This window comes from Nuphar pumila, chromosome 17 (genome assembly GCF_984573655.1).
Source record: "Nuphar pumila chromosome 17, dmNupPumi1.hap1.1, whole genome shotgun sequence".
Taxonomy (NCBI): Eukaryota; Viridiplantae; Streptophyta; class Magnoliopsida; order Nymphaeales; family Nymphaeaceae; genus Nuphar; species Nuphar pumila.
Genome location: NC_143265.1, coordinates 6,713,148 through 6,733,503, shown reverse-complemented (window position 1 = coordinate 6,733,503; position 20,356 = coordinate 6,713,148). Strand labels below are relative to the sequence as shown.

The 20,356-nt window shown below is 38.8% G+C and overlaps 1 protein-coding gene across 3 annotated transcripts; it reads right to left on the bottom strand.

Moving 5' to 3' along the window:
* Positions 1–544: 544 nt before the first annotated feature.
* Positions 545–18,906, bottom strand: LOC149811494 (18S rRNA (guanine-N(7))-methyltransferase RID2-like). 3 transcript variants are annotated; one of them, XM_089992553.1, is made up of 10 exons: positions 18,703–18,906; positions 17,397–17,472; positions 17,194–17,277; positions 17,047–17,102; positions 15,453–15,509; positions 6,931–6,980; positions 6,679–6,831; positions 5,589–5,721; positions 4,365–4,576; positions 545–624 (listed from the first exon to the last, which is right to left on the bottom strand). In XM_089992553.1, exons 1-9 carry the CDS (start codon positions 18,799–18,801, stop codon positions 4,412–4,414), a joined length of 873 nt encoding a protein of 290 aa, XP_089848679.1. In that variant the 5' UTR covers positions 18,802–18,906; the 3' UTR covers positions 545–624; positions 4,365–4,411. The 3 variants fall into 3 exon arrangements, with proteins under 3 accessions (XP_089848679.1, XP_089848680.1, XP_089848678.1); XM_089992554.1 differs by lacking the exon at positions 545–624 and adding an exon at positions 860–956; XM_089992552.1 differs by lacking the exon at positions 545–624 and having other exon boundaries at positions 4,174–4,576.
* Between the last annotated feature and the right edge of the window lie 1,450 nt (positions 18,907–20,356).

The following is a 20,356-nucleotide window of genomic DNA, read 5'->3' as shown; positions in this document are numbered from 1 at the left end:
AGGCCCTGTTTCCCTCGGTCCATTGTCATCCCTAAAGAAGGATTAGGGACGGGACAGGACGGGGCAAGGAAGGGATAGATACAGGACAGAGCGGGGGAAAGCTTAAGTCCATCTCTGCCTTCATTCCTGCACGGGTTTTGATTTTAACCTCCATCCCCCGTTCAAACAGGGAGGGGCCCGTTCCTCCCCCCCCCCCCCCCCCGGTCCACTGCCATCCCTAAAAGAAAAGGTAGGTGAGATCCATGCCTCTAGCAGCAATTTATATCTGCATAGTGCCCTAAGAATGACTGCCCTACCCAGCCATCCAACCATGGTGTAATGCTTTAAAGGCTTGAGAGAGAGGGAGAGAGATTACAACAAACCCAGCCAACCACACATCATGCAATAGTAGTAGTAGCAGCAAGAACTGACAAATCATTTTATCATTTCAATGCTTCTTTGTAGCAGAAAGAGAAAGATCTCGACTTTTGAGTGGTATCTGTTTGTTTTCTTCTATTTTTTTTCCTTGAGAATTCTAAACTTTTAAGTGGTATCTCTTGGGACCTACTTTGTGCAAACAAGTCCACAACCCAATATTAGATTCCTTTCAACACGTCAACCAGTCTCAAACAAACTTCCCATAACCTACATAATAAATGAAAAATGAGAAGAAAAACATAAAAAAGAAACGTCCACAAAACTAAAACAACTAAACGAAACCAGTATGCCAACATGAAGAAAACGAATGGTTGGAATTTGAAATATGATGCAAGGCACAGAAACTTGCACACTTGTCACACCCAAAATAGACATAAGAAAACAATGAGAGAGAAAGAAAAGTTTAGGATAGGGAAGAATACTTCAGCAGCAGCAGCAGTGGATGGCAGTTGATTGATTCGAAAGTGCAGGTCGATATCAAGAATGAGATGGTGGTGAAGTCACTGAGATGCTTTCTACAATTCTTTTAATTTCCTAGACTAAAATAATAATGCATCTTAATCATCATGATGCACAAGACCACAAAGTAAACCAAGCAAACATCTTCCAAAGGGGATAGAAGAAAAAAGGATCTGAAAGACTACAACTCAACAAAGGCTGGGGGAAGGCAAAATTTGACATCGTTTCTAAGTTGGAAAGGTCACATTCTTGATAAACCAGATAAGCTTGAATGGGCTCAACAAGAATCAAAATGGATAAACATTGAAGATTATATGTGTGATCACTTGGTATATGTGTTCTGGGTGGAAGCAGATGAATGAAGTCCATCCCTTTCTACAGTGACAAGCAAATGAATCAAGTCCATAAATCCTTTCAACCTGTCACCTGAGTACCGGTGTGGAGAGTACAACACGGCAATCAAAAAAATGTGCGCCCTACTTATGATTGCCAACCCGGTAGCGTAAAATTCCATGGGCACACCCCTTGTCCCTAGGGAGTTGCCTTGCTTCAGATGAATGTAAAGGGTGTGACGCCCATGGGAATGGAACCTTGACCGCCCCATCTAGCAGCCTAGCCTCCCTCCACCCTTCCCAACTGCACCAAACCCCTTTGGGACTAGAAAATTTTCCCGTCTTCAATAATACACATAGACAAGATGAAGAAATTTTAACGACTGCTGCTCAACGAACTTGATACCACCCACTAATCATCTCAATCCAGTCAACCAAGCTTGGCTAAATACCAGTATCTATTGAGATTACAAGGAAAAATGGACAATGTTCCCAACTACCTGTAGCTATATTGTCCGATGACATACACCTCATAATCCCAAGCAATGGTACTTTTTCCCCCAAATTGGTTTGGTTACACTCACCACCTATGTCATCCATGTCTTCATACCCCTCCTTTGGATTTCATTGATGCAAGTTGTTTTAATCAAATTGGACTCCAAAGATGACATAATTCATTTAGTAAAGGTCGATATTTCAATTGCTAAAATCTGACTTCTATGCAGGATTTTTTATTGTTTCAAAAATCAATGGTAGACAAAATACTTGAATTTGTGATTAAAAAAAACATATTTTTGGTAGAAAACATACTATTCAAAGTTCGACTCTTATTAAATCTAACATGCTGAATTCATCTATAAGGTCAGATTTGATCAAAACAACCTACATCATAAGATTTAAGAGGGGTATGAAGATGGAGGATGACATAAGGGATGAGTTGAGCATTTTAAACTAAAGAGCAGATCCAAGGAAGCAATGTTCGGTGTCGGCCCTGTATCGTTTGGCTAATGGTTCAGGTGAATTCGGTCCATGCTCAAGTGAATCGTTCTGAATCTGCCAAAAAAATAATTAAAAAATATTATGTGCCAATCAAAACATGACACGTGTTAAATCCATTACAATAATAATAAAATACTACTTAAACATAATTTAAGTATTCTTTTACATTTATTAAAAAATAGCCAATTCAGGGGAAAAGAGTTCATTTTCTGCCTATCAGCACCCATACTGACAACATTGTGCTCAGGGCCCAAAAAATTGGCAAAATACCTTGGCCACCCAACTGCTGCCATGTGTCTTAAAACCTATCTCCTGCAGTACGGTCATGAGTAGGGGTGGCAAAACCTGACACGACCCGCTAACCCGCCTCTTAGGAGGGTTCGGGTTTGGAAAAAACGAACCCGTTTAATAAACAGGTTGACCCGCCTAACCCGTTTATTAAACAGGTCAGGTTCGTGTTAGAGGTATGCCAACCCGCCTGACCCATTTAATAAACGGGTTAGGCGGGTGGGTCAACCCGCCAACTCGTCTGCCAACCCAACTTGCCAACCTGAGAACCCGTTTACCCGACCCAACCCATTTATTAAATGGGTTGGCGGGTCGTGTCGGGTTACTTGTTTATTAAACGGGCCGGGTTCGTGTTTGCAAAAGCCGACCCGTTTAATAAATGGGTCGGGTTCGGGTTGAGGTATGCTGACACGCCAACCCGACCCGATTGCCACCCCCTAGTCGCGAGCTCATCCTTGGGAGCCAGAATAGTGGTCAAGTGACCACTGTCTTGGTGGCTAACTAATTTGCTAATTACTCTGCCCAAGCACTGGATCAGGCCTCCTAAAGACGCCAAATAATACAAAATTCCAGAAACTTGGAGAAAACACTAGCGATTTCAATCAATCACACTCGCAAACACAATTGAGATTCCTCGTCATAAAAAATAATAATAACAATAACTGCATTAATAATAAGGCAGATTTTTTGAACAAATTTGTAGTTTTGTGAAATATCTAAACGTAAATTATGAATAGTAACTTTCTCTTAAAGATAAGGTCATGTCAAGTTCAACACAGATCCAGGCATTATCTAAGGGCCTGTTTACAATCTCGGCATTCATGGTAGCTGGGGAAGGAAGTATGGAATCCACAAATCTTGTGAATTTGGTATTTCTCACCTGCTTGTTTAGGAGCACTATCAAAATTCCGGCAAGCACTTGACAAATCCGTTTTGAAATTGTTTGGAAGGATGTGTAGATTTAATAGTTGTCGCTACATATACCAGTTTCCAAACATACATGAGAGGTTGAGGCTCAGACTTAGTTTTGACTAGGTTCACCTGTCACCCAATGGTCTGGACTTGTTAAAAATGCTTGCACCAAGTCCATGCAAATCAGATGTCATTACATGAAAATATAGTTTTTTTCCTCCATAACGTCTATCCATCATCCTGAACTACCATGTTCATCGCATGAAAATATATTTTTAAGTTCAGCATAGCGTCGTACTCATCATCCTGAACTCTCCATGTTCATCACAAAAAAAAAACTTTGAAGAATGAACAGCATCCAAGAGAACGCCCTTTAACCTTCCACGAGTTTGGGCCTTATCGCACCCCCCACCAGCAGTGCCTTTGAAAGGTGTATGAAAATAGGGGAGCATTTAGTGAGTTAATAGTAGGTGGTGAGGGTGTTGGGAGGCAGCCAACACAGTTGGGAGTGGAGCCGGCATAAGATTTGCCGACTACCACAGTCAAAACGTGAAACTGGCATCAGTAAATGCCATGCCAGTTCCATGAATTCCTTCTTTTCCCTCCATCCCAAACGGAGGGAAAACCTGTGGATTCCGCAGATCCACTTCAGCACCTAGATTCCAAACAGGCCCTAATTTGCTTTTCCTCCTGGTCACACCCCCCCCCCCAAAAAAAAACTACGAGTCACGGCAGTAGAAGAAAAACTCATTAATGCAAAACCAAGTTTTCATCCTACAAAACTTAGCTCATTCAATTATTTATTCATAAGTTATAACCAAATTTCACATAACTTTTAACTTCCCTGATCATGAAGGTAAATCTACTGTAAAGATACACTCTGACACGTGAAATCCCGCAAAAGGAAAAACAAAAAAAATAGGAATGTTAGAAAGGTGGTTGTCAGTAAGAGCTTACATGATTAATTCTTTGGATAATAGGAACGCAGACGAATGAAATTTGCATCAAAAACGGGTTTTCCTTTTGCGACCAGTGTATTTTGTGTCAGGTGGCACAGTGTGTCCCTTTCTTCTCATTTGCTCTTTCTTTCTCAACAGCCACTCGCGTCCTTTTCCCTTCTTTGTTAGTTTCTGCTTCTTCCGTGGCCTGTGCCTGTCTGCAACACATACCTGTAACAAAAAACATTCCATTAGGCTGCGTTTGACTCACTGAACAAATGCCACCTGGACACAATCAGGTGAAGTTGGTGCGACTCAGGTTCCGTCGCCCTCCCTTAATTATCAAGCAATGGGAACCAATGGGTCCCCGCCTGGCCAGTTAGTTCCCCGCATATAAAACGCGGGACTGCACCCAGGCAGGGACCGGTCAGCCTCTGCCCGGGTGCATCCCGCTGTTCAAACACACCTTTAATGAACAATATAGGAGGCATATTATCAAAAGACAAAGAACAAATGATCAATGGATCAACTTCAAAGCCACAGACATCCATGTAGACCAACAATACCAAACCTTTTAACAAATTACTAGCCCCGTTGCTAGAATAGCCAAACTGACCCTGCAAATTTTTTCACAATAGGGTGCGAAATTTGAGATACATAAGGAATAAGGGTAGGAGTAGCATTTAAATCAAAGAACAAATACAACAAAATCGAGCATGAAGATATTGAAGAGCATGAAAATATCATTGAACACAATATCGCAATATTACCAGGCTTTTTCTTCCAAACTAGCAAAATCTTTCGAAATATCTGATACTTGAACTCTAATATTATTCCTTAATGTATAGAGATGAGATCACAATACTATCAAAAGATAGCCAACAGCTATAATGTATGCATTCCCCCATGTATGTATATAGGCATGCATCATTTAAACATGCATAAGTGAAAAACCATTTAAAACAATCAAACACAAGAAGTGTGCATGTTAACTGTACCTACATAAACGACCATAATTAAAGTAATAAGTTGCTGTAGTTATGTAAATAACATGAACATCCATCTTTCATGCATATAATGGATGTTATCTAGGGATATTTAGCAAAAAAATCTACTGAGAACACTGCTAACAGTCACGGAACTTTGCTACTGAAATGTCCAGCATTTCTGGGTGAAAGTGCGTACATACTGTTCATGAACAAAGAGGCTATAGTATGCACAAAAAGTAGGTTCCAACACTTACAGTTCCCTCATCTTCATCACTGTTATCCTCTTCACTGCAACCCTCTCCATCTTGACCTTTAGCCTTTGGAAGACTTGTGCTTATAGATGGTGGACCACAAATGAGGCAGAGAAAGTACTTTTTTGCACGAGCACTGCATGAAACAACAATGTTCATGTAAACAGCTGCTGATACTTTACTGGATCAAAATTATGATACAAGCAAATTGCAAGTGATTAAGATGCAAATGAATGTCTCTAGGGGAGCTACTTCGACCAAGGATATAAGCAATCTTATGACAAGGACCACAAGACAGTATGGCCAATAATTAGGATCAAAGAAGCTATTTAAATGAACTCTTCATGTATAGTAAAGGTGGACAAATAAGTGTGATGCATCCATGGGCATGTCTGCACAGATATTGTACACAAGAATCACTAGAACGCCATTACAGGACACAATTCACTGAAACAGTAGATCACAAAAAAGCATGCACCTGAGTTACAGATGGCAACGACAGAAAACGTAGACATCACTAGATTCCTACCTCTAACTCTATAATTATAAATCACCTCATTAGTTGCATTTCAAGGATGAGTTTGAAAAAAAAAATGAAATGTATGGCCCCTTCATGTCCTTAGTTGCAAGTTTTCTGCTTTGACATAATTTTGGAAAATCTTATGACATCTCAGACACAAATTTTATGGCACAAGTTCCACATGATTTGTATTTACAGGCACAACCCCATATTTCTTGATAGCACACAATCAGCATCCTAAGAAAGACCTAACCGAATAAGCATAGTGCACAATGATGTCAGCCACAAATAGTATTGTCATAAGAAAAAGCTACATAACAAAGTGCACTTGCCGCTACATGAATATGAACTTTGATTATGTTACCACACCATGAAAGAAGCAACATAGAATCAAGGAAAAACCTTTCTTGTTAAAGTGCACAGTAAAAGAAAGGTGTAATGGTTTGTGAAGATAAAAGCACAATTTTCATTGAACCACCAAGTAAAATGTCCAAATGTCAATTACTATGATTCACCAAGAAGACCTATGCATGAGGTGTAGAAAGCAGCTGAACCTCATACACAGGCATATACCTATGTGGATAATCAACAATAAGGCCACCTCCAAAACCTGCACGCATTGCTGAGGTAGTGATCATCTCAAGTTGAGCTTGGTTTTCAGGATAAAGTTGTAATACTGCTCTTGCTCCACGTGCCAGGCATCTATACAGTGAACTAAAAAATGCCCTACAGAAACCCAAGCCACAGTCAGCACACATGATTATTACTATCACTTAAAAAGGAAATTATGAATGCAATAAACAAGCCATCATCATGGAGACGCACTTCAATCTCACCCTTGGTTCATTTGCAGTTTTGTCAGCATTACATAACCACTGTTCAGATCACAACAACATAGGCACAACTTAGATGGCTGACATATGTGACATGAAAAAAAAAACTGTAAAATGCAGGACATAGAAGTAATAAGACATAATAGGCACTCCTTCATCAGGACATTAATACCATCAGAAGTTGCATTGACATCATGATAAGAATGACACGATCACTAAAACAAAAATTTCAGTTCTAAATGAAGTCATGGGAAAAATACCTAAGCGATAGAGATTAGTAAGACGAGCAAAAACAAGTATACCAAAGCAACCATGTGACTACTGCGAATTTACACATCGATAAGCTAAACCACTAAGATAGCATAGATGCAGCTCTGATGTCAAACAAATAGAAGTTGATTGAGACATAAAAACTGCCGAACCCATATAAGAATTCAATGAAAGCATAACATGAAACACTAAATGATTGTGAATTAAACTACACACAAACAAGTTCCTTGCAGTAATGACATAGAATGGTCAAATAGTATGGAGGTAATGTTTTTCAGTATCTGAACAATTTGAACCTAACTAAACAGAAAGGGATCCTGATTTGTGCCCTGAACTGTCACATGGACACTTCACTTAGCATGTGTATCATGTATCGACATGACATGACAAGACAAGACACTTCATGAACATAGTCAAACCCATTTCACACAGTCAACATTGTGTCATTAACTTTATATATTTTCTTTTATAATCTGATTTACTTATTGTAATCACTTGAGCTCTTTTTTTTATTTGTCATCAATTACATTAAATTTCAATTCCAATTTAGCTTCTCTAACACCTTGATCCGGGACCTCTCGAGTCTGGCTTCGTAAGTACTACTTCCCAAAGGGAAGAGACCAAAGTGAGCACAACAAAACCATGGCATAAAAATTTTTTCAAAATAAAAGAACATCATTTCATAATAAAAGCCCTCAAAGGCTACATCATTCCTACATATGAGTTTAATAAAATAAAAACATAAACCAGATAAAAGTCCAGTTTCCATCTAGCCACTTAAGAACACATGTTAAAGTTGCTGCTACGTCAACCTAGCTCTGAAAGACCTCTTGGAACCTGTCACCTAGGTACGGGTACGGGTACGGGTATGGAGGATGCGACATAGCAATTAAACAAAATGTGGGTACGGGAATACGGCTAAATATATACTAAAAATATACATTATATATCTAAAATATATACTGAAAATATATATTATATATCTAAAATATATAATATAATATAGGATACGACAAATGTCGTGTTCAGGTACCAAATACCCGTGTTGACACGTGTTGACACGAGTATGGCGCCTTAAATGGCATGTCCCGGTTACATAACATGGAACTTACAGTTGCAATTATTAAGGAGGGATGAGTCTAAAACTCAGTAAAGAACAATTATAAGCAATATAGAACTCTGATTTACAATTGTAGTGCGCTCTAAGCCCCTAGTCTTAGTTAAGTTACTCATCACATGACACAAAAGTTTGTTTCTTTTAAACCACTTTAATGTGGTCTCTCCACATCCCCACCCCCTTAATACGTGGGAGAGGAAGGAAACCCCTCATGTTCGTGAGGCCTCTCCACTCATTTACAACAAACGTGGGGGAGCTGGAAAGGTGGGTTTTAGAGTTTTATTATTTGATCTTCCTAATTATAGTGATTTAGAATTGTTATTTTATACACGTGTACAGCCGTGTCCCCATGTCCTAATTTTTAAAAATTATTGTATTGTACCAAAGTGTATCCACGTCGTGCCCCGCTCCTGCATCCATATCAATGTGGCATAAGTACTCAATGACTGAATTCAGAACCACACCTAAATCATAGGAATAGGCGCAAAAGAATAAAGTGATGGATTCAAATCCAGCTCATGGCAAGAGAAGTTACAAGCAGGGTTCCTTTTCTGTCATTCGAAACAGCATGATAAAACCAGCTCTCAAATGCCTGTCACCAAATATCCATGAAGGAACTAAAATATGTCTTTAAAAAGTATCGGCAGAATAGCTACTACATCAGCCTGGAAGCTATGATGCAGTGAGGATAAACAAACCCCATAAGGAAGAGATAGCAAGTAAAAAACCTGACATAGTCATGTCATCTAAGCTTCTATGTGAGTGAGAATATGCCCTTCAAGATGAAAATTGCAGGATTTTAGTATGTCGCATATACAAGCTGCTGTGAAATCAAATGTCCTAATAATGGTAAATTTTCCCAAACTTCCAAAGAAGCAGCAATAGTCTTTATTACCAAAGATAGGGACTTAGACGTGTTTTGTCACCTTAGGATATCCTTGGAGAGTAATCTGATTATTTGACACCATCATTATTAATAACCAATATGTGAAGGGAGGCTGTTCTTATTAAATTTAAAGCAAGATAGTTGGCAAACCCGGAGAGTCGACTCGGGAATCGCCCGAGTCTACTCGAATCAGACCCCAAATTGGTCACTGATTCAGGTTACTGATGCTAATGCCTATTATAAGATTTTTATCCTGCATTTTATGATTTTAATGCACAATTCTTATACATAGGCACTTGTTATGAAGAATCTAATACAGTTCAATGAAAAATGTTAATGATCATGTATAGTTATATGTTTCTGTAGCTTAATTGTTGACATATTACAGCTTGAAGTTTAGTTATTTCCACGTCTTATTCATGTGCTTACAATATAAAATATAGAATTCGAACTCGTCCGAGTCACTGACTCAACCCGCTGACTGGTGAGTCAAGGGTTGGGCAATCCGAGCTCAAGTCACAAGTTTGCCAACTATGGAAAGAACTTCAGCAAAAGGACAGAAAAGTATAAGAAGAAGTGCATGCTGTGAACAATTCTTGCCTACACCCAGTGTGACAAATATCGCGAGATTTTCATAAATCTCGCGATAATATAGTGAGAAATTGCCTGAAAGTTTAAAATGGCAATTTCTCGTGAGATTTATAAAAAAAACATAAATACCGCGATTTAAACATGATATTTACGTTTTAAACAGCTATTTATCGCGAAAAACATCATGTATTTTTAATTTTAAATAATTTATATTAATATTTTTTTATAAAAAAATTTATTTTTTATATTTTTAATTAATTTTTTATTGCCGAGATTTTGCCAAAATGCGAGATTTGTGGATTTTCTTTCAATTTCTCGCGAGTTTTTGAAAAATGAGAAATTGCAGATAAAACGTTTGTCACTATGCCTGCACCAAAACAAACAGTTTATGCTAGTTTATCAATGGGCCAAACACCCAGACCACAAAAGCTTGTCCTTTAATAAGTGTGCATTGATATAAAGGCAGAAATGGCATTCATTGAGTTGAGGTAAATCTGATCATCAAATGATAATCTAACACTGTGTTCAACATAATCAATTACTATCTTAACAGGATTCATCAAAGGCAATGTCCAAATTGCAGTAGAACTCTACCAACAGAATAGCTTCCACTGATCTGCTCGGTTCAACCTCACAGTACCTAAAGGGCTGACAGATCATTTCAACACTTTTCGAAAACCAGAAACAGTGAGCCTTGGCGATGAACCCTATTTGTGATCCTTGTGGTCTCTGTACATTGTCTTCTCTTTACTTTTCACAATTCATTGCAAGAATCATGGCACGATCTCATAGAACATAGCGAGTTCCAGGTACTTCGGCTGGGTAAAGCAGGTCATACCATTGCAGGTTCAAAAATTTAACCAGAGCCTGACTAACCCATGGATGGACCTACTTGACGTAAGTAACCGAGCTGGGCATGGGAGAATGTGCAGGCCATTTTTGCCATTTTTAGTAGTGTCAGGCTTATTAACAGTGTGTCCCCATGTCCAAGGTTGACTCTAGCATGTCTCCTTAACCCTGATGGAGTTGCAACAAAAGCTTGGACCATCCCAGCCCCATTTACCACACCATTCTTAAGTATTTCTTTAGTGCCAACAGTTTGGATCAGTGTCACCAATATCATCAATATTTTGAAAATAACGTGATAATATCGACAAAATCAGGTAAGCTGATAATATCGGCAAAATATCGCGATATTTTTAAAATATCACCTGATATAGAAATATCGTGATTTTAGAATATTTACGCAATATTTTTGAAAATTCCTTATTTTATATATTTAAGCTAATTTTTGTAGTTTTTTTGTTTTGTGTGTATGTTAAAAACTAAGTCACAAGGACTCGGCAAAGCAGGTGCCGCACCGGCGTCGACGCGGGTGCTCATGAGGGTGCGGCACCTGGTGTGGTCAACACGACCTTAGGTGCGGTCAATGCACCCAAGGTCATTTTCGTTCAATTTTTGAACGTAAAAAAATAATCTATTGCCCGATCAAAAGGGGCTGCGAAAGAGGATTAGGGCAACTTTTTTTTCCCTAATCCTCTCCCGCGCAGCTCCGCTCTCTCGCTCGCCTCCTCTCCTCCCGACGTCTCACAAGGGAGCACGACGCCACTCTCCCTCGTCGTGGGTACCCTCTCACTCTCTTGTTGGGTTGGCAGGGGAGGGGTCGAGCCCCCTGCTCCCTCTCACTCTCTTGTTGGGTCAGCAGGGGAGGAGCCGAGCCCCCCTCCCAGCTCCCTCTGATTTCAGGGGAGGGGCCAAGCCCCTCCCTGTTTTCGGCAGGGGAGCTGGGAGCTGAAGTCGATATTATAAATCTTGATTGTCTGCATAATTGATTTTAATATATTTTTTTTGTGTTTTCAGGATAAAAATGACGAATAAAGGGAAAGGACATGTGTCATCCTCATCCCCACATATATGTTATGCTGATAGTTGTAGTGATAATGCGGGGTCACTATAGGTACATAAATAAACTTGCAAAAACTGGAGGAGGCAGGGGAAACAAGAGATTTTGATGCAAGCTCCGTGAAAAGGATTTTGTTGGGTCTTATACAAGAGTGAAGGCTCATTTGTTGAAGATACCAAGACATGACATTTCAGGATACATAAAAGTTGATGAGGCAATGCGAAGACAATATAAGAAAAATATGAGAAGAGAAAGACAATGAGTGATTCTTGTGCAATTAGTGCGTCATTTGAAAGCCACAAAAAAGATGCTAAAAAAAGTCAATGTAGGAGGTAGAGGAACGATACATGCAACATTCAATACATATGAAAGGGAGGATATGGATCGAAAAGTAGACAGGTATTTTTATTCTAGTTCACTCCCATTTAATGCGACTAGAAATCCTTATTGGAAGGATTTAGTAAATTCTTTGACAAATTGTAATTTGAGTGGCTATGTGCCTCCAAGCTCAGAAAAACTATGAACCACACTTCTTGCAGAAGAAAAGGCAAATGTGAAGAGGTTGCTGGAGATTAAAAAATATTCATAGGAGCAAAATGGAGTTTCTATTGTTTCTGATGGATGGACAGATATTCAAAGGCGTCCACTTATCAATTTCATTGTTTGTTCACTTAATGACCTAATATTCTTGAAAGCAGTTGATGCAACTGGGAAATATAAAAATGCAGAGTATTTAAAGGGGTTGTTTATAGAAGTCATAAAAGAAGTGGGTGATCAAAAAGTTGTACAAATCATTACAGACAACGCTCCTGTTTGTAAAGGTACACAGTTGAGCTTGGAAAGTGGGTACTCTCATATTTTTTTGACTCACTGTGTAGCACAGAGCTTAAATTTGGCCCTAAATTGCATCTGCAACCCAAAGAAGAAGAAAATTCACAAGCATATGTTTTATGTTCATGGATTGAAGTTTTAGAAAAAAATGTCAAAAGCATTAGGAATTTTGTTGTTAACCACCATTGTGCTGCTATATTTAATAGGCATTCTGACCTGAAATTGTTGAATGTCGTTGAAACACGTTTTGCGTCCATCATTGTGATGGTGAAGAGGATTAAAAAAGTGGAGAATTCTTTGGTTAACATGGTGACTGATGAAAATTGGACATTTTATCGCGTTGATGATGATACCAAAGATCAAGAAATTAAGAAATTCATTGTTGATGATGACTTTTATGACAGAGTTGTATATTTCCTTCAATTTACCCAACCTATTTGGGAAATGTTAAGAGAAGTTGATAAGAATGAGCTCATGTTTCACAGAGTTTATGAAATATGGGATAATATGATTGAAAAAATACAAGTTGTAGTTTTCAAACATGAAGAAAAAAATCATTCGTTGGATGATTCAGAATTTTTTAACCATATTCATTCAATTTTAGTCAGAATATGAGATAAGAGCAACACTCCTTTGCATTGCATGACACATTCTCTTAATCCAAAATATTATGCAAATAAGTGGCGGGCAGGTGTTATTGGTCGTGTCCCTCCAAATTTAGACCCAGAGCTATCAAGCCATAAAAATATGTGTAGGATAAGACTTTTTCCAGAAGCATATCTTCTAAATCAAGACACACAAGAGTTTGGAAATTTTTATCTTCGAGATTATATGGGCCGACATTATTCGTGAGAAAGGGGGATAATATAGATTCTATCACATGGTGGTCAACATTTGGATCAGAAACACCTTTTCTCCAATGTCTTGCATTAAGATTGCTATCGCAACCTGCTAGTTCATCTTGTTGTGAAAGAAATTAGAGCACATATTTTAAAATCCACAACATGAAGAGAAACAAACTCACCAGCAAGCGTGCAGAGGATTTAGTATATGTTCATTCAAATCTTTGACTACTTTCGTGAACCAATGATGAATACAGGTACTAATTTATTCTCTTAGTTATTTGATTATTTCTTAGTTTTTCATTTAAATATACTTGTATTGTATTTAACATTTTAAAATTGGGTTTGTAACGCAGACAAAGAACATCCAAATTTTGGGATGTAAACCTAGAAGAGTGTGACTTTGAGCAAGAGCATGATTTCAACATGACAAACATATATTTAGATGAGCCCAGTATTCCTTCTAATGATGCATTTGATGAAGAAGAAGACAATTATTAAGATCCATTATTTCAACATCATTTATGTAATTATTCATGGTCCTACTACAGCACCTCTTTTGGTATGTAATCTAGTTCATTTCTACTTTACTTATTTGATTGATATTTAGGTTGATATATTTCATGCATGATGAATGATATTATGACAATGTTAATTGTTAAAACTTCAAAATTATATAATATATATATATATATAATTTTTTACATTTTTGCCCTTCTGCACCCAAGGTTTTTTAAAGTGACGCATCCCCGCACCCGCACCCACACCCATGTGACATAGGTTAAAACTTTCTAAACTTGTTTCCTTATATTTTTGCAAGAAAATTGATACAAAACCTATTATTTTCCTATCTTTTTTATTATTTTTATATTTTTAAAACTCCTAAGATTTTTTCAAGAAAACCCAGTTTTTGAAAATCTCTCCAAGAAAAACCCTTGTTGCACACAAGCCAGGTTCAAGTTGAGCTTGGGCCGGCTAGGCTAGGCTCGTTAAGAAAAAAAACTAGTTGTTCAAGCTCGGCTCAAGCTCGAGCCTAGCTTAAACAACCTTTGTCCGTGATCGGCTTGAGTCAAGCTCAAGCTAAGCTCAACTCAAGTTGTACACCTTTAGTTTAAAGTTTTTGAAATTCATGTAAAAAGCCTTTATACTTTATAATCAGTAGAAGAATGGTGTGATTCGAACCAACACCACTTCCAAAAGTGACCAATCCCTTACCCGTTAAGGTAAGACTTCTTTATGTGTATCTGCAAATGGACAAAATATATACATATACGAAATCTAATATCTTTATATGACTATGTGAGTGAGCTTAATCGGGCTTATTATTCTTATCCGAGCTAGATTGCTTGTTCAAGCTCAGCTCATTTATGTGTACTAAGCTTGAGCCCTTACTCAAGCTCAACTCATTTATTTTTTTGAATGAGTTCGAGCCGAGCCCGAGCGAGTTCGGCTCATTGTGCAGCCCTAACCCTCGCCATCGAGAAATTACCTTGAACAATATAGGTGACTATGGTCCGGATGAAGGTCGACCCTTAATTTGACTTGGCCAACATCCTCTCGATGTTTATTTATCTTTAGATCCTAGTTGAGTCATTGTCACTTCAATCAAATCTGAAGCTAAGTTACATGGTAGATATGGCATGGTGTCTCATCCAAGTTGCATGGTAATTGTCTATGAAACCATATAATAAAATTGTATCAGGTGAGAAAGAACCCAACCTAATCCAACCATTGACACCCCTATGTTCATGATTTTCTATTAGGCAGACTTTGGCCATGTAGATATTAATGCACTAAGAGGATGAGAAACCAAAAGAAAAGAAAATGATCGAACAAACCCAAGATAATAAATTATCTATCTCATGATTGTACATGCACAGATATGAAAGCGTTTCTGACATTGGTCAATCAAGCACTAATAATAATTTCTTGCAGGTGCATTTCTAAAAAAATACTACCTAGTTTAAAATATTGGTCTTAATATCCACAAAACAACAGATGAAAAACACAATAAAAGATCATCATTAGAATTTGGTTACTCCAAGTCTCGGACCATAAAGCACAGAAATAAAACCTGAATTGCTGAGATGCTAATTGCACCATCAATCACCCCAGGCCGAAAGCCCAAGCCCTGTAGACATAGAATGGCAGACCAAAAAATATATATAAGTATAGATGTCTTATGACCAGATTTATAATATATCAAAAGCATTATATTCTGAAACCCACAAATTGCAAATAAACCTCCCACACAAAGACCAATGTAAAATCAAAATGATACTACGATCGATACAAAATTATTCTGAAAGAGTCAATAGTACAGCACAGCCATGGTACGGTCATGGAGGATACTCATTTTCTCAAGTTCTTAGCCATCGGGTATAGTACTTCTTCTTTCTTGAAAATGCAGTGTATGCTTCTGTCCACTTGGAATGCCAACATAAAGCATAATATCTGGCAAATGTGGGATGGACTATAATAGAAGCAGAAACCCCCCGGCCAGAACCATGTCAGGTTTGATTAATAAAAAAAAATGATGAACAGCAGGTGAGTGGTTCAATGTCCAGTTGGACCATCCCATCGCCGATCACTACCTAGGGGAAGAATGACCTGGCTCTTACTCAGCTTAAGCTAGGCCCTGATCTTATCTCAAAGCCAGGATAAAAAAATACAGACTGATGTTTTGGGGTTTTCTCAACAAAGAGAAAGTTCATGATGAACTGAAAATCTTTAATTTATAAGAATATCAAGAGAACTTTGGCATGTCTAAAATTTAAAAATAAAAAAATAAACAATAATACAGAAATTGTAAAAAAAATACTTCTATAAATTTGTGCTACAATTTCAGCAAACAAGGAAATATCTAAGACTCATCACAGGTTTATACATATTGAGTAATTCCAAATATTGCTAATATTTGTGACATGGACCTAAAGAGAGCTTGTTTACATGTATTCTCCATTTGGCCAGAAGCTGATCAAACCAGGGCATATAAACAATTTCAGACAATTTGAACTAGTTAGATTAGTTATCAGTCTGAGTTAGGCCCAGGCATAACCCAACCCATCCTAGGTTAGGGACCTGATGACCCATTGGATATCCAGCCCAATGCACCAGTCTGGAAGAAGAGAGAAATTAACAAGTTCTTTTCAGAACAGACACAAGAGTTAGCATCGACGTCTATGCTTATTTTAATTTGTAGCAGGACAGAGAGAGGGCAAGTTTATTAATCTATCAACCAGTCTCCAATTTCTTTCATTTCATGACGCCAAGCTACATATGTGAATAAGTTAGCTTATAAAAAATCTTCATGGGGATAGCAATTTGACACCATGTGGATAGACTGACATAGACAGTTCCTAAGATAGGTATACTAATATATTCATGCATACATGCCAGAACAGCACACTTGAGTTTCTGATCAAAGTGAATGTAAACAAGTGATTTTAGGTGCAATCTAGAGACCACCATCATTCAGTTCCCAACAATCTAACTTCAACAAGTATGTGCTTTAAGTAAATGGCTTATGGCTCCAGGGACAAATCTTCCATTCCCCCAAGGGTACATCAATTATAAACTCCATTCATTTGTACATCATGGAATGAGCATTTGTGATCAACCATATGTAAAATGCAACTAGAAACAGGACGGTGAAAACTAACACCTACCTGACCAACATCTGCAAGCAAGAGATCTCCTTCTACGTCACGCTCCAGTGCAATATCTAGCAGAATAATGAAAAAACAGCCACATGACCAAATTAGACTCTTGTGACAACAAAAAAGAACAGGATAGAAACCAAAAATGTCACATACCAAGCATTGACTGTGATATATCCAAGCCAATCCAGTGGTGGCCATGCTCAGACAGAGTTTCTCCACTAAGTCCCGATCCACACCCTATAGAATAGCACAGGCAGGAAGCCACATACACCATTAGAATTATGTCTCTCTCGCAATTGCTCCAATAAAAGAAATGCTTAAGAAAACACAAAAAAAAGGAATCTGAAATAATTCACCAATATCAAGCAAAAGCTTTGGGACTCCATCATCAGGCAATGCAAGAAGCTCCAGTGCTCTCTCTGAAAGCTTTGCCTTTCAAAGATTTATCAAGGGAAAAAATAAAAAACATAAAAAAATATTTAGTATTCCACTGCTTGCAGCTGAAATTCATCCGAACTCAGTTTAACACAATTGAACCGAAAAAAACAAGAAAGATAATATAGAAACATGTTCAGAAACAAAATAACAGACCCCGAAGACATATAATTTCTTGAAATCCCAAGAAGATTCTATTTTCTTGTTCAAGGATACTATTAGTACTTGAAGGAATATAATTCAATACCACCCTCAAATTAACGCAAACAGCTCTAAAGTAAATGCCAAACCACGAATATCCTACACTGAGCAGAGAAACAACAAAGGGAAACAGTGCGTATTACATCTACTTGCATGTCATGTCCAATTGCCACTAATCCAGAACGGAAAAAACTCACTTCCTGATAGTAAATCTAATGACATAGTTTAACCCAACCTCAGAGGCTTCTGAATTGCAGAAACCAGGTTCTTTCTCTTTGTTAAATATGTGCAACACACGAAATCTATCAAGGCTTCATACGTATTGGCAGAACATCCTTTCCATTGAAAGTAGAAGCTTAAAACATGTTCAGTAGGGTAATTAAAATCACAATCGGCACCAACTTGGCGATAAATAAGTTCCACCAAGGTATACATCAATGACATGAGATTGCTGATGCTCAAATGGTTGAAAACGAAAAAAAAAAACATTTTCCGTTGCAAGCTAGTCGCGCTTTAAAAGAAACATAATTCTCATAACTTCCATCCACCAGATGCCAACTAGCTGAAATAACAAAATAGAGGAAGAGACTGAAAATGATACAGATTTCTTCCCTAGCTAAATATAAAAAATCCAAAATCAATCTCATATAACCCTATAAATCGTACTGCTAATTTCGCACAACATAAAAATACACGCACTAACGATCGTAAATTTAACCTATCCGTTCCAAGATTAACATGTAACCCCAAAAGAAAAGAAAAAAGCATTGGCGTCGCTAAAACCTTACATCAGCGCCGAAGCAAATATAATCTCAAATACGATTGACTTATCGAAAAAAATGAATCACAACCCCCTAGATTTTCATAAATCATGCGACGTTCTCGATACCTAACAAACAATCCAAGGAAAAGGAAACAATAGAAGCAGATTTCTTCCTCTAATCCGATGAGCGGAACGAAAGCCCTAAAGGGCACGAATTTGCATGAAACAAAGCAAAGAAAGCCGAAACGCGAACGGGAGAATACCTGGATCTCTATTATGCGGGAAGACGTCGTGTACTTCCGAGCCTCTGCGTCGTTATAGAAGAACTCCGGCGGAGCCTGAAGCTCCGGACGGGACGACATCCTCTCTCTCTCTCTCTCCCGCAGAAACGATGCCTCAGAAACCCTAACCCTAGCGTCGAAGAGATCTGCAAAACCCTAATCCCTCGAGTCGACGGTGTAACGGCGGTGGGGTATGGAGAGAAGGTCAGGGTTTTAGCGCGAGCGGGAAGACTCTAAACGCATTTTATATCGAAGGAGAGATCCGGTCATTCTCGATATTACGAGATTTGGTGATATTGAATGACGAGAACACACGTCACCACAAAAGGTAATTTTCAAATAACCCCAAACGTAAGGATGGCAGTGGACCGGAGCAAAACGGGGCCCCGCCCCACCTCGCCCCGTTTGGACCGGGGATGGAGGCAGGGATGAAGGTTAAAATCTATCCCCGTGCAGGGATGGACTTAAGCTTTTCCCCGTCCCATCTCTGTCCCAATCCCTGCCCCGCCCCGTCCCCAATCCTTTAAGGGATGACTATAGACTACGGGAAACAAGGGCCCGCCCTGCCTCGCCCCCGTTTGAACCGGGAATGGAGGACATGAAACGAGGATGGAGGCAGGGGTGGAGGTTGAAATCCATCCCCCTGCAGGGATGGAGGTGGGGATGAAGGTTCTGATTTTGAAATGGGGTGGGGGTAGAGACCTTGTCCCCTTCCCCAATTCACTGTCATCCCTATTTGGACCTGGGATGGAGGACAAGAAACTGGGATGAATGCAAATATGAAGATTAAAATAAAAAAACAAATGTAGAGATAGAGGGCGAAATTTTGAGACGGGGCAAGGGTAGAGACCTTGTCCCCCATCCCGGCCTCAGTCCACTCCACTGCCATCCCTACCCAAAGGTTTTGATTAAAACTGACTGTAGTTTTTGTGAAAAGATCAGCTGTAATATGATTGCTGTATTAAGCACAGATCACCCACAATTTTAGAGACAGGCCCTAGATGGAGGTCAATCAAGTGCTTAATGCACAATTTTTGTGCCATGTGATCGCACTCCTAATTTTCATAGGAAAATTTCTGGTTTCCTGAGTTTGAAACCCCCTAGTAAAACTCATAAGAGAAGCAGTTTTGATAGACCAAATATAACCCTGTGGATTTTTTTTTTATTTATAACCCAAAGAATGGATGAGCCTGCTGTACTTATGGGGAAGGAGATCAGGTCATGCTGAACATGAGCTTTTTTTCTCATGCCGACATCGTGGCCATCAGATTTGCATTTTAAAAAGCTCAAAAGTCAACAAAACCACGTGGCATTCATCCAAAATGCAAACAGACGGCCACGATGTCGGCACAAGCAAAAACGCTCATGTTCAGCATGACCTGATCTGCTTCCTACTTACCGTCGTTATGCCCCCGGCATAAAACTCTAGGGTTTGGACCCGTTCTCAAGGTTTATGCTAGGCATCAACTTTCACTAAGAGATGCTCATGTGAATCAAACATTGACCGCCCATCTAGTGGCCAAGGCCCCACCACACAAAGCCGACCCCACTTGGGTTCAGGGGCAGAACCAATGGGATCATATAAGTTATGTGGATCTTGGCCTCCCCAAAAGTAGAAACAAAATAAGAGTATTTT

Excerpts from the sequence above, each read along its gene's own strand:
- LOC149811494 (XM_089992553.1), bottom strand. The coding sequence starts at position 18,801 with ATGTCGTCCCGTCCGGAGCTTCAGGCTCCGCCGGAGTTCTTCTATAAC. Across the intron at positions 17,103-17,193 it reads TATATCACAGTCAATGCTTG|ATATTGCACTGGAGCGTGAC; the intron begins GTATGTGACATT and ends TTATTCTGCTAG. Across the intron at positions 6,832-6,930 it reads GAACCAAGGGTGAGATTGAA|GGCATTTTTTAGTTCACTGT; the intron begins GTGCGTCTCCAT and ends GGGTTTCTGTAG.